The sequence below is a fragment of the Egretta garzetta genome, unplaced genomic scaffold (genome assembly GCF_000687185.1).
Source record: "Egretta garzetta isolate BGI_Z169 unplaced genomic scaffold, ASM68718v1 scaffold175, whole genome shotgun sequence".
NCBI lineage: Eukaryota > Metazoa > Chordata > Aves > Pelecaniformes > Ardeidae > Egretta > Egretta garzetta.
Genome location: NW_009259860.1, coordinates 1,444,690 through 1,461,180, shown reverse-complemented (window position 1 = coordinate 1,461,180; position 16,491 = coordinate 1,444,690). Strand labels below are relative to the sequence as shown.

At 35.7% G+C, this 16,491-nt stretch overlaps 1 protein-coding gene across 1 annotated transcript in view; it reads left to right on the top strand.

The window, feature by feature from the left end:
• CNTLN (centlein) overlaps nucleotides 1–16,491 on the top strand; it is a 179,798-nt gene that overhangs the window by 121,709 nt on the left and 41,598 nt on the right. Inside the window, exon 18 of the mRNA XM_035895579.1 lies at nucleotides 188–411. Within this exon, the coding sequence (XP_035751472.1) occupies nucleotides 188–411 (224 nt within the window). The remainder of the gene's footprint in view (nucleotides 1–187; nucleotides 412–16,491) is intronic.

The window sequence follows — 16,491 nt, the reverse complement described above, 5'->3', positions numbered from 1 at the left end:
AGTTTGCAGTGTTGGCACTCCAGAAAAAGAACAACCTCTAGAGCACTTACAGGTTAACCGAATTAATTTACAAGTTTGGCTACTGAGAAATATTTTAGAGGCAATGTTTTGAAGGGGCAAATAAAAGTCAGAAATAATCTTATTTATGATGACATGTCAGTTTAGTAACGTGCTGTTTTATGTTTAGTGAACAGGACAAAAAGGAGAAATATCATTGTCCAGAAACCAGGCTACTCTGTTATTCTACTGCAGGAAAGAATTAAGTCACTGCAGCAGCAGATAGCTGCTTTACAGAATGAAAAAAAGACAGCAGTGTCTTCTGTGAAGGGATTTAAAGAAACCAATGAAAAACTAACAACTCAGCTACATTTGGCTGATCAGAGACTTCAAACTAGTAAACTGACCATAGAGGTAAAGTACTTTTCATTATGGTGTCTTACAATGTTCAGCTTAATTCTGTTGTAATTCCATGAAATTTTGATAACATTGATTTCTGCCTCTTAATTTTTTATGATCAAAAATTATGAAATGTTATATATTAGCATGCTTTATATGAGAGTCTGAGCCAGTTACTACGTACAAATACTATTGTATCAACCCAATTAATTAATCCTTCTGAAATAGGAGTGGTCTTCATGCTGACATTTTACCTGTATTCAGATGGCTGAAGGAAGTTTCATTTTTAGCCTGTGGTCTGAGAACTTTCCTGAGGATCTGGTCAGTCCACATGAACAAGCACCCGTTCCCCTGTGAAGAACAGGCACTTTTGGAGAAACAAACTGTCTCCATACACTGCAAGAGTGAGGTGCTTAAGGCAGCTGGAGTTTTCTTCCGAAGGGGGCTCAGACCAGTTCCATATCTATTTCATCTCATCTCTCTCTGTCAAGGTGGAAGGCTAGAGAACAAGATTTATGAAAATAGGGACTAGTAAACTATTTGGTTAAGAGCCCCAAAGATGCCAGCTTTCTTCTCTACTTCAGTCTTCATTCCTACTTAATCCTTTCCCAAACTATTACTCTTTTCTGGTTTTCCCCATTCTCATTTATATATATGTATTTTGTGTTAATCTATATGCAGCTCCTCAGCTGGAATTCTTTTCTGTTCATACTGTAGTGATTGGCCTGCCCTTTATAGAGCTGAATCAACAAACACTTTTGCAGTAATTGTCTCCTGTTGGTCACACACACATCCTGCTTCCAGAATTATAGTGCTACAACAGATGGACTTGCTGGAAGGAGGCAGACATTAAAAAAGAAATCAAATCCCCTCCCCCTCAAACTTCTCTGCATTTCAGTCTTTGCACAGAAGGCAGAAGCAGTATCAGGAGCAGCACTTTTCACTTTCTTAGGGCTGGGGAACTGCTAATTTCTATAGGAGGGAAAACCTAATTTCTGTTACTCATTTTGCATAACTATATATATGTAATGAATTGTTCAAAAAGAGTTTCGAAGGTCATTGGAACCAATGGAGATCTGCCTATCTCACAAACAGTATCATAATGTAAAGTTTCATGAACAGTATAAACTTCATAGAGAGTTATATGTGTAATTTAGGTAAAATATTCTGCTTGCTCAGGCATCTTCATGATTTGCCTTCCTAGAAGACTACACCTTAGGTGTCTATAGGAGAGCAATGTGAGAAATAAAATAAAAAAGGCCATTATCAGGAAACTGTTTAAAAAAAAAAAAGCAGCAAAATTTGTGTCAAGATAAGGGCTGCTGTAATGTAACAGACTGACTAAAAGTGAAATAGTATGATCTTAAAACCAAAACAGTTTTATTTCACTCAGTTCTTCTGGAAAGTTTAAAAAAAAAGAAACTAAAAAATGGTCATTGGTCTATTTAAAGGGTGATGCATTCTAAGCAAAATAAATGGTGTTGCAGGTACTCAAGGAAAAATCTTTATTAGGCATGCACATTTTTTTCCTTCTCAGCAACCAATTCAAATTCCCTTTCTTACAACTAATTACTCTTCAGGTGCCATACTAGTGCTACCAAGTGGGAAATTTAAAGCAGAGGCTTGGGCTACTTGCCAAGTGAAAATTAAGGAGGTAAAGAACCTACACAATCACTGCAGGGTACATGCATGTTTTAGACAGAGAACCGTGATTCAGACAGATCAAATGGTTGTAAAACGCATTTGTATGGGGGTTTTTCTGTGTTTTTTATAAGAAATACTATCTAAAAGTGAAGTTTTAAGATACTGCAAGGGAAACAACATTTTAATTTTTTTTTTGTTTTTTACTAGCAAGGACACTTGTCATTGTTTCTTCTCAATGCTTCTGTTACTTTAGATTTTAGAATTTTCTTGCACAGGTAGAAGGTAAATCCCACACAAACCATGAAAAATATAAGAATGAGATAATATCTGGATTTAGGGAGACTCTTAAACACTTCAAGAGTGTCAAAATGACTAATATCCAAAACCAAGCTTCCATATGTAATCATAAAGTTCTGAGTAATCTTGTAGTAACAGTCAACTTGTGGTGCTGGGCTAAGATAAGTATTGCATTCCAGCAACTGTAAACATTAACATCATGGCTTGCATGAGATGCCATATTGCCTGAATTTAGCTAAGAAACTAAATCCATTAGCAGACAAGGGCAGATGTTTGTGCAGTCAGTCCTTCATTATAATCCCTAAGGAATCTAGTGCTAGAAGATCGACTCTGGATTTAAGATTTAAATGTTCCAGATGTTCATTCTGAGACAGATTTTACAGTTCATACTATCTAAGGACTGTCTGACATCTGTTGATTTTCAGAATGTATGTACATGTATGGTTTTGTGTATTTTTCTTGAAGATCCACACAGACATGTATGTATCTGTCTGTCTGGTTGTAGGAGTTCAGCATGCTGGATTCAAGTTCTTTTTTTTGTTTGTCCTTATAAACTTTTTGCAGTAATGTAGATTTCTTACTTTGTTTTTCTTCTACAGAAGCAATTATTTGCATATTTCTGCAAAAATGACTGTAAAGTGACAGCAAATGTGAGAATCAAAGCTTGAATTCTCCAAGGATTTACATCAACACTGAGTTGAGACCGTCTGTACAGAAGTACAGTAGTTACATTTTTCTATCAGTGTATAAAAATCACAGCTGGAACTGGTACTTAATGTAGAAGTAAAGGGATTTAGAATTTCTTGTTTCTTAGAAAAACATCTGAAAAGAATTGTTGGGAAAATCCAGGATAAAATGTTTTCTAACATTTATTCCCCCCTCTACTCATTTCTAAGTGACTGCTTATACAAAGAGTATATTTATTGAAAACAGCACAGCAATTATAATTAGTTTTATGCAGTAGGTGTCATTCTTGTTGCAGAAGTTCAGACAAAATATATTGAATAAGAAATTAAAATCGTAAGCAGGTTAAGTCATTAGTGCTTCTTATTCCTGTCAAGCCCACTCACAGGTCCACTGCTCAAAAATCTTCTGCATTAGTTCTCCACTGTTTCTCAGGTGATGTAACAGGAAGAGCTGCATTTCTTAATTGAATGCCATAGGCATTTGCAAAGTGCCTGTGTAAGTCTTACTTGAGCAGGAAACCTGAATCTTAAAGAATGGGAACAAGTCAACCAGTCAAACACTGACAGATCCTTTGGAGAGGATAATGTAAAGGTTTAAGTGTAGGGTTTTTTAGATGCATTCCGTCAGATATGGAACTATGTTTTTGCTGAATTGGAAAGAAAAGGAGCTAGGATTTTTTTTTTTTCTGACAGCATTTTTAAAATCTCTCCAAACTTTATTTTAGCCATTCAGTTTTCAATTTCCTTTGAATTTGAAACAAACTTTTTCCCCCTGATCTTATACTGTGCTTTTAATTTGCTTGCCAGAAGTTTGTTCTAGTGGATTATCCCAAGTGGATTAATCTAGTGGCTTATCTCAAGCATAGAAAGGTATGAGCATGAAAAGAGGTAAAGCAGAAGAGTAAAGGGCTGGAGAAAGCTTTTTATTCTTTGAAGTTTGTGGCTTTCTCTAAATATTCTTTTAACTGTTTTTTACTGCCCAGTCAGAGAACAGCTTAGAACTCAGAGTTGCATCTGCAAATTCAGCACCACAGCTTCACTCTTCTTATGGTACCCAAATAGGAGTAAACCAGACAATTTAGGATTATTCAATTACACTGAAACAAAGAAGAAACTGGTGATGAATTTAGATGCATTGTAAATTATTGACTTAACTATTGTTTACACAGAAATCTCACTTTGACTCTGGTTTTCATGGAGGGGTTTTTCACTCTTTAAAGATGTATTGTTATTTACATAACAATTTTTGTATGTCTGTGGTTTCCCTAAAGTAAATTCTAGGTTGAAATTATAAACTGAATGTTGCTTGTAATTACCTTGCAGTAAGCTGAAACTGCTTTTGGAACTTCCTCACTTTTGTTCATTACAGCAAATGTGTAATTGTTTTGACAGTTTTGCGGGGCTTTCCACGTAAGTGTTGTCCAGTTAGAAATTCTCATAGACACACCCAATTGTTTTCTCCAAAACCACTTTTCCATGTGTCCTGGTTTTATCTTTTTTACTCTTTCATGGAAATACTTCAGAGCATTTGTGCATATATATTTTTTTTTTTTATGACATTCATAGGAAAGCTTCTGCACTCAGTGTCATCTTTTCTAAATTAAGTGGTGGTGGGGCGGGGAGTTCCCCTCCGGTGGCATGAAAAGATATTTTTCATTATGTACGTCAGATAATACCAATCATACCTACAGAGCATCTGAATGATAACATTTTATAAAAAGTTTTAGAAGAATTAAAATTTGGGAGTCATTAAGTATAAATGGTTGTTTTTCCAGATAACTGTGTAAGAGTTTACTACTACATTAGTAGTATATGCAGGAATTCTGACTTTTATATATGAAAGCAGTGAAAAAAACTCCAAAACAGAGCTGCTGTAGTGTGCTCATGTTTTAATAAATAAAAAATAAACTAACAAGGATTCAGTTTGTTTCTGCTCTGTTCAACAGTGTCCCTTTCCATTCTTACATGGCACACTTAAGTCTGGAACATCTTACTAGTATCCATCTTAAAAAAATATAAAAGCTAAATATACCCTATTTAACACTTTCACAAAACTCAGTGCAAAATAATTTCTGCAACCGTGCACCTTTGGCACAGTGTGTAATGAAACAGTCAACGAATTCAGTGAAGTTGTTTAGGAAAAGTCTGTTCCTGAAAACATCAGGAGAAATGTGATTTCTCCCCGCCTTTCCTTGTTTAAAAGCATACAGATGATCCTTTCCTAACTGCTTTGAATAACAGTAGTCTTGGTTAGGAATTTTCAGGTACTATAATCTTTGGGCACAATATTCAAAAAGAAGTAAAGACAGTTTCTCAAAAATATTTAAGAAATCAAAATAGCAAATTTTCTATTCTGCTTTTTCTTAAAATGCAGCAGAAGTGAAAAAGTAAACCACCAGGGATAAAAGACTGATAAAGCAGGCTATACTGCCTGACCTTTCCAAAGTTTGCAAGTCTAAGCAGAGTTTTTTCTAATGATTGAACTAAACTATGTGCCAGTATGAGACTGTTTGATTGGGTGTAAATTCTGGTTTTTCCTTCTGAGGTCACGCTGCTGTTATCATTGTGTATGCATGCCTTGAAGAGACTTCTTTGCAGACAGAGTATATAATTAAAAACCCAATAAACACACCCTCAATCTATGTATTCTTGAGAGTAAGCCATTCTTCCTGGACTCTACACAGTGTTCCAAACCTGAACGTTATCTGTAGGTAGGAAAAATTGTAATGTATCTCAAATTTTATAGCATTTAAGTTCCATTTCTGGGCCCTACCTGTAGTTTTTGAAGCTTTTGTATTGACAATATTCAGAAGAATAGATTCTGACATATTGTAGTTTTATCATAGATTTGCTGAACCTAATAAATTGAAAATCAGGCTGTGATGTCACACTCATAAAGGCTGGAAACAGAGACAGACAGTGCTGTGTGGCTCTGTGAGACTAGAATTCACCTCTTTCAAGTCCTAGTCCAAAATTCTGCCTGGAATGAAACATGATCAATTAGTTAAATATGTTTTTTCAGACTTTGGTTACTAAATGGGGAAATCTCTGTATAATTTTTCCTCTGGTAAACTACTGATTCAGCATTACTGCTCATATAAAACAGTTCTCAAATTTCTATTTTCTACTCTGTCAGAGAGGTTGACTTGAAAATAAAATGAGGAATTGCAAATGGTAATTATGAAAGTAACTGCCCTTTTAAAATGCATCTACTCCAAAATTTTTTTATTATTTTATTTTCATAGTTTGCTGCATTGAAAACTTACAGCATCCTGAAGTCAGTTCCATTAACAAAACTACACTGTAAAATATATTTATCGTGAAACTGTGCTTTCGTTACAAAACAAAAATAAAGCAAAATACCTTTTACATTTATATTGATCTCTGAAGAAAAATTACAGTAGACCTGTTGAATTATTGATGAACAACAGTTGAAGTACATTGCATGTAGGAAATGAGTCTCATTCATAAATTAAAGAGAACAGTTGGCATGAACTAGAACTATGAGAGTTGTATTATGTTGCTGTCAAAATGAAATAACTTAGAGATAGGTAAATCTAGAAAAATATAAATAAAAAACTGTGGAGACTACTATAGAATATACTTACAATCAATACAATTTATATTTCTGTCTCATAGAAATCTTAAAAATTATACTTCCATATTAAAAGAAAGAACCTGTATCACAACAGTTAGCATGTTCTTGTAATGTCACAAATAGAGATAACACACGAATCTATAAGAATATCTAATACATTTATATCTGATTGTATAATACAATAATAGAATATACTTGTTCATGTGTTACGGTAAACACTGGAAGATACCATCCTGTAATTTTTACTTCATGGATTTCATGTGCTACATCGCTTATTTTTCTTCACCTTTCCTGTGATTTGATCAGACTTTCCTTGCGCATTGAATCTTATTATTGGACAAAAAACAGAACTCAGTTTACAGGTTTTTTCCAAAAAAATTTCCTGAATGAGATTCTACTTGAGACCTGGGAAACTTCAACAAGTACTGTTGTAATAGGATTTCCTTTTGTGCTCACAGGAATGTCTTCACTGAATTCAGTGTAATCTGTTCATTCGATTAAAGCTAAGCATAGAGCTAGACTAGGTTCCTGAACCTTCTCTACTATGTAAAGTTTTGTGGATAATGCACAATTTTGTCAGATAATATTTATTCACCATCAAAACTCACCCCCAAAAAATCCATTGATTTGGGAATAATTATTTATATAGAGACAAGAGATTACTTTTCAGCTCTGGCAGTCTGAGTTTCTCATAGACTATCATAGAAAACCAGCTTGGGTTGCAGTTGCATCAGTACTCTTAGGCTTGTTCGCTGGAGTGGGACACAAATTATTCATTATTAGTAACTGCCAGTATTAAGTGTAAAATTTATTTACTAACCACTTTAGCCATGTGCTTATTCTCACTGAATTCAATGAAATTTCAAGACCTCCTGGGTATGGTGGTAAAAATAAGGCTTTTTGGCTTTAGTCTTGAATACAGACCTCTCTATGGTGAGAGGTTCCTTTGTGTTTTGAACTTGCAGGGAAGGAATTACAGTAGAGGACATAGCTGCATAATTTTTTTAATATTGTATGATTTAGTATTCTGATAGACTATGCAATAACACCTCTGTGTACAATTCTATATAGGTGCTACTAAAATGCAAGAAATTGGTTGCCTTTGGTTTTTATTGGCTATATATATCCTACCTTCATGATCTTAAAGGTCTTTTCCAACCTAAACGATTCTATGATTCTGCCTTGGAAGTTTGAATTCTCTCTCCTTGTTTGCAGTTGTCTCTTTCTTGATGGAGTTTTACCTAACAGTTTCTCTTTTCTCTCTTTCCTCTTTTTCCTGACCTAGGTAAAGGTTTTCCTGATTATGTTCTCATGACTCTTGAAAACTTTTCTTAAGAAATTGGGGAAGTACTTTTGCATTCCTTTATTTTGTGAACGTTAAATGAGTTAAGCCTCTTGCACTCTCCTAATGCATCTTTTTACTTTACTTCCCTTTCCTTTGCTCCTGTCCTAATCTGTTAAATTTCTCTCATTGTGAAGTTAGGGCACTGGTGGAACAGAGTGCTCAGTATGGTTAGCAAGGTAGGTGCATGTAATAGGGGAATTGGTAAGAGATGGTTTTGTTCCTTGTTTGAGGAGTTTGATTTCCTATGAAGCTGAGGGAGCAGGGTCATGGGATTCCAAGAATGCAATCTATGACCTGAAAGTATCTAGAAGTCTTATAAGCACATCCACTCATTTCTGTTGTGTGCCCCTGTGCAACAGTGATTGCTTGTATTAAAATGTACATAGGAGATTTAATTCCAAAAATTGTCTTCATCATGATTGGTTTTACTTAGTATTTGGATTGGAGCTAAGCACTGACACATGGAACACAGTGTAGACTCAATGTGTCAGTTCATGCCTTAAGGTTAAATTGGTGCATATAAGTACCACTTAATCATTTTCACTAGCTCAGAATCTCACGTACCATGAAATTAATTTTTCAGTTGATCCCTCACATGAATGATGACATTATTTTTTTCCCCAAGATAATGGTTTACACCTTACACATCTATTCTATTTGGATATACTATGAAAAATATGACAGTGTTTTTGCTGTTTGTTTTAGAGGTAAAATCTTTCAATCATTTTTTAAAAATTAGTGGCAATATAAAAAACCCAAGCCAGTGTAAGAAGATATCTTCAGTCATTGACAGCTATTCTGAGCTTTCATCATCTACCAGAGGCTGATTGAAAAGTATAGATCATTATGACCTCACAGTGTTTTTAATGAGGAAATCATTACATCATAATGAAAACCAATACATTGTTCAAGTTCATGTTGAGCGAGGCTGAATGTCTGTCTCCTGGGAAGCAGGGACTCTGAAGAAAAATGAGAGTCCTAGGAGGTAATGAGCTGAGCATGAACTCCCATTGCCATTGTGAAAAATGCTAGCAGAGTCCTTGAATGTATAAGCTGGAGGCTATACAATAGGTGCAGGAAGAATATGTTTTCTTTCACTCAATGATTTGACTGTTCCTAGAATAATCTATGTAGCTCTAACACCCAGAATCCAAGAAAGAGACTGATAGAAGTAAAAGGCATTTGAAGAAGACTTATGAGAAGGATTAGAAAATATACCGTTCCAGAAAACAATTTGAAATTTTCAGGAAGGAGATTAAAAGGTAACTGAAACTTAGATATCTAAGAAAAAGAAATTTACTTGTACAGTCTTCAGTCTAGCAAAGAAAGGTTGAAAAAAAGATTCAGGGACACAGAACTGAAACAAGATAGAATCATACCATATATGGGGTCTGCAATTTTTATGTGACTGTAATTGATCATTGTCAATTGGAGCCAGAGAACTGCAGTGATATTGGGCAATTAACCTGAAAAGGAAGAATTAGAGAGAAGTCAACTGCTTGTGGTTAGCAGTGGGCAGAGTCCTTCTGAAGGGAATAAAAAGAAGCCTGTCCTGTAGGAAGCATGAAAAAAAGTAGAGATAGGCGGAAAGCGGGTATGTTTAATGACGTGAGCAGAATTCATGAAAAGTACAAACAGGAAGGTATGTTCTCAACTTCAGTAACACTCTGTTCATTTATCTGAAGAACTGATGGAAGAAATGTGTGTATTTCATAGAGCACAGTTGGGCAACAGAATGCATTTGATAGTGCTGTGGAGAAGAGATGTAAACATGGATGATTAAATTTAAGAAAAGACAAACCAGTGTTTTATAAAGGTCTAACTGAAGCCAAGGAGGAGTGCAATAATGATGTTCAAACATCAGGTTATAAAGAGGAGAAATTCTCAGGCAGGGGAAGAAGCCAACACCACTCAAGACACATATTTATGAGTCATGGCACAGGGACAGTGGATAATGAGACAAAGGGAGTAATCTAAAGGAAATTAATGTTCCACAGTGTCTTTAGTAGAATGCAAAGAGAAGGAAAAATAGCTTTTGTGTTGTAATGTACACAGAATTTAGGATTACATTGATCTGGTACAGCCCTTTAGAGTTGATGACAGAGCTGAGAGATGACTAAAGCTCTTTCAATTAGGTAGTGCATAGCGTGGTAAGGAAAATTCAGAAAGGAAAAAGATCACTATTTTTTAATATTTCTTTCATATTATTTTGTCTACCTGTAGGGTTGAGCATAACTAAACAATTTTTTAGTGAGGTAGTAGTGAAATATTTAAAGGAGAAAGCTTTTCATTTTAATTGGGATTATAGAGACAGAGTGATCTTTTTTGAGTCAAAATCTTGATAAAGGACTCAGGTTGAGATATTTTGTTAAAGGCTTGGCTTCCAAAGAATAAAAATACTTATTTTTCAAAGCACTGCTTACAATAAAAACTTTGACAGAAAAAAAGAAAACTAAATTTATTATGAGAAACAAGTGAGAGAAAGGCATTTGCATATATAGCAATTTCAATTAAAAGTCTACAGGTGCTGCACTTAACTTGAAGATATAAATTTTAGAAGCTCTGTCACTAAAAAATAGTGTTAAGATAATCATGAGGAAAGCTAAGCAGTAGAAGGCATAAATTTCCATTGTTTCCGTAGGGAAGCCTATATTGAGGCCCGAAAGTACAGACGTGATATTTTACAGTCTCAAGATCTCTACTTCCAGTAGTTTCCCTAAAAGTTTTCTGCTGTTCTATGTTTGTAATGAATATAATTTTGATAAGAAGGCATTATGTATAGCTTAGAGTGCATTTTATTGCAGCCCACTGTCATACATATTATTGTGCACAGTTCAAAAGGTACTTGCATTTTATAGTAAATTTGTCAAAAGATTATGAATATTGGATTGTTCTGGCTGTGTTTTCTGTCAAGAATTGTAAAATTTTAGTTTCATTTCCATTATCCAGCTGCTGCTTTGTGATATTTGTTCTTACTTTTCATAAAAAGAAGTTAAAAACTTCTTTATATGTACAAATATGTATTTTCTTATTTACATATACTCACTGTACACTCACTCTGGACTTGTCTTTACCCTGGCAGCCTTTGTAGTAGACATCCTGTGTAGGGTATTCAGTTTATATATGTCAGATCCTCAAGGGCCGTGGCTTTTGCCAGATGAAGCACTTTTGATTTTGAGGCTGATGAAACACAGTGCTATTATTGATCTGTGCATGACACAGCCTGTCTCTCTGCTGGCAGAGTGTAGCAACATTTATCCAGGAATTTGTGAAATGTCACTCGGATCATGTTCATAAGGTAAACTGTGCAAAAACCAGGATCCAAGCTGAGAATCCATGAGGAATTGGATGTGACTCTCTTATTCCTTCATCCTATCTTCTAGGTCAGCCAAGTGGTATTTGTTAAAACAATGTTTGTGTTTTATATTCGGTGTTGAAGAAAGTATGATTATCACTAGGTATACCTTGTAGAACATAGTCATACTATTGTTTTACTCAGTTTTTTAGGTCACTTGGGAAAAAAATATTTTAAGTCAGTGAAAATGAGCTAAACATTGCAAGTCTGTAACTTCTGTTCTGTTTGTAACAAAATGATGGTTCCTGTACAGCTCCAACCAGGAAACTCTGCTTATATTCTCTAAAGATTTTAACTTTTCTTGCTTCACTTTGCCTTTAGAGGTGAGTGGCAATACATGTTTGTTAAGATCTCAGTAAGCAATAGTGATCAGAAAGGATACATGACTGTTTCTACACATAAAACTGCCAAAATACTGATATTTACATGTTTTGTTTCTTTATCAATTATGATTGAAAAAGGCTGTGCATTTTGGTTAGTATCAAAAGTGTGTCATGTAAAAAATAATGAAAACTAAGGTAAATAAAAAAGCAACCTTCCATATGCTATTTATCTATTTGTAAAGGGTCAAATGTGACTTTTCCAGACATTTTTATAAGTATTGTTTCAGCAATAGACTTGCTGTTATCTGCTAATGGATGCTGCACCTTCTCATTAAAAAGAAAAAAAAGTTGTAAACTGTAAAAAAGACACAAAAAGCTTAAATTATTAATTTTCATTTTCTGTTTCTAAAACAGTTATAACAGTAGCAATTTGAAAGTTATCCATGAAGGAAAAAAATTATTATTGTGATATTTGCCAACATTTTTTGATTATAAACAGGAAAATCTTTAGAAAAGTCTCTAGATCATTTGATTTAAAAATCAGTTACTAGTTAAGGCAAGAAGAAACATTTTTTATTGAATTTAAATGTTGAGTTTGGCTATCTTGAAATTTTTTTCCAAGTATAACAAGGATTTTCTTGTATTTCTGTAAGATAATTTCTGTAGTTTGAATTCCACAAAATTAAATCAAGATTTAAATGAAATATCACTTGTGAAGAACCATTTAAATGTACTTAATCTCTACTTTTTAAAATGTTTTTCCCACATTTGCATATAAAAATATACTAAGCCAAGAGGGGAGAAGTTGTTGTTGGTCATGAAATTATATTTGCATGCATGATGTCTATTTTTTTACATGTTATCTCTCCCTTTAGAAGATTGACATATGTGAAATGCAAACTCATGAGTTACGGAAAAAGCCAGAATTTCAGGTGGTTGGTTTGGGTTGGGGTTTTTTTTTGGCTGTTGGATAAGTGTGTTTATTTTGCAAAGGTCCACAGGTTGGACAAATACTGGTTGTCTGTTTCTCAAGAACATGAGTATTGCATTCCATAGTATGAGGGCTACCTACTTGCCAAATCTACTACCCTTCATAGTACAACCATTGCCAGCTTGTCAGGCAGTGTATCTTGCAGAGAATTTCACAGAGGACATTTATTTTGCTACTTAGCAGTGTCAAGGCACTTTGTGTAATGCTGTATCTTGTTTTGGACACCACACATAAAATACATGTATTGGAAGAAAGGAAGAAAAATTCTAAGAACTTTTGAACATTTTAACTGTGAGAAAAGACTGGAAGCATGTAATGAATGAAATCTATAAAACAGCAGACAAAAGGAATGTAAATGCATAAAAGATTACTTAAAAGGGCTACTGGTCACTTTGTACTTCCATCTCCTGTTAGGAACATAGACTTAATCTTTCAAGAAACATGATTTCCAAAATTTCCAGGAGTAATCTACCTATACTCTTTTGCACATGTGCTAAATTTAATGTATTCTTGACATCATTACTAGTCATGCTTTTGTAGCAATTAAATGTTTTGTCCTCATTCTCAAATTGGAAGACTTTTTTTTAGGTAATGGGCACAGAAGAAATGGAGCTAGCAGCTAGAACTTGCAAACTTTTACTCCTTGGACATCAAGATCTCCTTTTCCTTCATGCAGCTTATTACTGTCTGGTTTCTAATAAGTTGTATTAATGATCAGAAAGCAGGACCATAACAACAGCTCCCGCATCTTGTCTTTGGGAAAAATGTTGGAAAGAAGAATATCTGGTCCTACAGTTCTTTTGAAGTCCTTCAGATTTCGTAAGGGGAATCTTGACCTTCACCAGTTCAGCACTGCTAGGTCTTCTGCAAAGCACCACTTTTCTGTGTTTGACCCTATTTTCTTACCCATCCCACAGTGAGATTTCTTTGTCTAGTTTATTGCACAAAAGGAATTGGCATTTTTTTTAGAGCTTGTATCTTATTCCAACTTTCTCCTTCGCACAATCCCTTGTTTAAGCTTGTATGTTCAAAGTTAGTGCTGGTGCTCTGTTGTCCTGGCTACTGCCTTTCACTACAGGAATAAACTTCAGAAGAAACGTCAGAAACAGCCAGAAGCACAAACCAGAAGGGTACAGCCCTTCTCATCACTTCACCGAGGAAGATAAATGAGCCTTTAGTCTGCATTTGGTTTTCACAGAATCACAGAATTGCAAGGGTTGGAAGGGACCTCGGGAGATCATCTAGTCCAACCCCCCTGCTAAAGCAGGCTCTCCTAGAGCATGTTACACAGGACTTCATCCAGGTGGACTTTGAATATCTCCAGAGAAGGAGACTCCACAACCCACCCGGGCAGCCTGTTCCAGTGCTCCATCACCCTCAGAGTGAAGAAGTTTTTCCTCATATTCAACTGAAACCTCTTATGTTTCAGTTAGTACCCATTGCCCCTTGTCCTGTCGCTGGACACCACTGCAGAGAGTCTGGCTCCATCCTCGTGACTTCCACCCTTAAGATATTTGTATGTGTTGATTAGGTCCCCTCTCAGTCTTCTCTTCTTCAGGCTGAACAAGCCCAACTCTCTCAGCCTTTCCTCATAGGGGAGATGCTCCAGTCCCTTTATCATCCTAGTAGCTCTCCTCTGGACTCTTTCTAGGAGTTCCTCATCTTTCTTGAACTGGGGAGCCCAGAACTGGACCCAGTACTCCAGGTGGGGTCTCACCAGGGCAGAGCAGAGGGGGAGGATAACCTCCCTCGACCTGCTGGCCATGCTACTCTTAATGCACACCAGGATACCATTGGCCTTCTTGGCAACAAGGGCACACTGCTGGCTCATGGTCAGCTTGTCATCCACCAGGACTCCCAGGTCCCCCTCAGCAGAGCTGCTTTCCAGCAGGTCATCCCCCAGGCTGTACTGGTGCGTGGGATTCGACCTCCCCAGGTGCAGCACTCGGCACTTGCCCTTGTTGAACCTCATCATGTTCCTCTCCGCCCAACTCTCCAGCCTGTCCATGTTCCTCTGAATGGCAGCGCAGCCTTCCGGCGTACCAGCCACTCCTCCCAGTTTTGTGTTTTGGTTTGGGGTTTCTTTTTGGTCTTTCTAGGCATAAAGGAATAGGAGACAAACTAAGGCATCTTCAACAACCGTAGAAAAGGAAAGTGCTACAACTAAGACTACTTCTGAGACAAAAAAAATGGTATCTGGGAACTACAGCTGAAGTTCCTTTTTAAAAATGGTTATCTACAGGATTCTCTCCTTGGGAATGTCCTCATTTTTCTCTGCCTTATACCCCAGTCGTTGCAGACAATGACTACTGACGCACAGGATTCTTTGGCATCGCTACAGAAATCAGACGCTAGTACTTTCCTTGTAACCCTAAGGGAAGAGGTTTTGAAGCCATGGTTTTTTTGCCTGAAGTGGCTGGACCTCATGTATCAGTTACTGCTAGAAGAGGTAGAATTTTTATACTTCCTTACTAATGCTTTGCACAATCTGATTTCCTCTCCTAAAATTTCATTGGCAATTAATGAGGTAATCATGGACTGTTTCCATAGCTTGTGTCATGTTCAGGTTTATTTTGCATCACTCCAGGCTACCTTTGATGCCTTCAGTTTCTTTTTCAGTAATGGAGACTGACTACCCATAGCATGTCTCACAAGATTCACAGGTACTGGAAAAGGATTTACTCTTTGGTAGCTGAACTGGTCTGCCTGTGCACAGTTTTCTGTTCATTCATAGATTCAAAGCTGGTCCTGTGGTCTTTAGGGTATTATGTACACCAAAGAGAAATGCGTGACTTTGTCTATACTCTTATCTCAGTGAGGCAAACAGAAGAGAATGAAGGAAGTACTAAGAGACAGCAGCTGTAGGTTGGGTTCAAGCTGGGACATTGAATTGCAGGGATTAGGTGGAACTACAATGCTGTCTTCAAACTGTTCATGTATGTGAAAATAATTAATTGCCAAAATGAGTCGTAATGATGATAATCATGGTAAAGGGAAAGTATATTTCATTTTGTACATTAGGCTTTTTCTTGTGATGGTCTCTTCACCTATTATGTAATGTAAGGAATACCTTACCCTAAACTGTTCATTTATGCCTGTAATTTTAGCAAGGGTTCCAAAGATAACATAAATTACAAATTAAAGATAAGACTGTGGGGGTTCATTTACAAGAATCCAGGGATGAATTACACTTTAAGTTACCTGCAATACATTTTAGAGGTAATTTTTAAATACAATTCATGATTTTGAAAAATATTGCTTAGTATCCCCCCCAATGTCTGTCATCAGCTTCTTCATACTTCTCAGAAGTGGCTAGCAATATGCCTTTATTTTCTCATATAGAAATGTAAATAATATTTGTACAGTATCACCTTTATGTGACTAGAAAAATTCCAGGTTTTTAATCTTTTTTTTTCAACCTTTTGTTATGTATTTGTATTTTTGTCCTGTTCTATGAGAATATTGAACTTTTCCAGTAATTAAATTTTTTAATACTGTTTACACTTACAATGTTTTGCTTTTACACAGCTGTCTACATTAAAAGAAAAAATCAAAAAGGCTTCTGAGGACATTTTTCAGCTTTTTTTGATAGCTGCAGCAGTTACAAATGAGATGTCTAAAAATTGTATAAAATTAAATATAGAACTGTCTTTATTATAAAAAACATAAATTTTGTTCCTTGAATATTGCAACCCACTTCTGAGAATACCTTTGATGTACATATTTTTTAGTAATTTTTATCTGAAAATACTTATACCATTTCCTCAAACCTATGTATCTTTTAGACATATTTTCTGTAAGTTGACAGAAAAAGGTCTTTAACAGTCAAAAAGCTGAGAATTAAGCAAATGAAAAC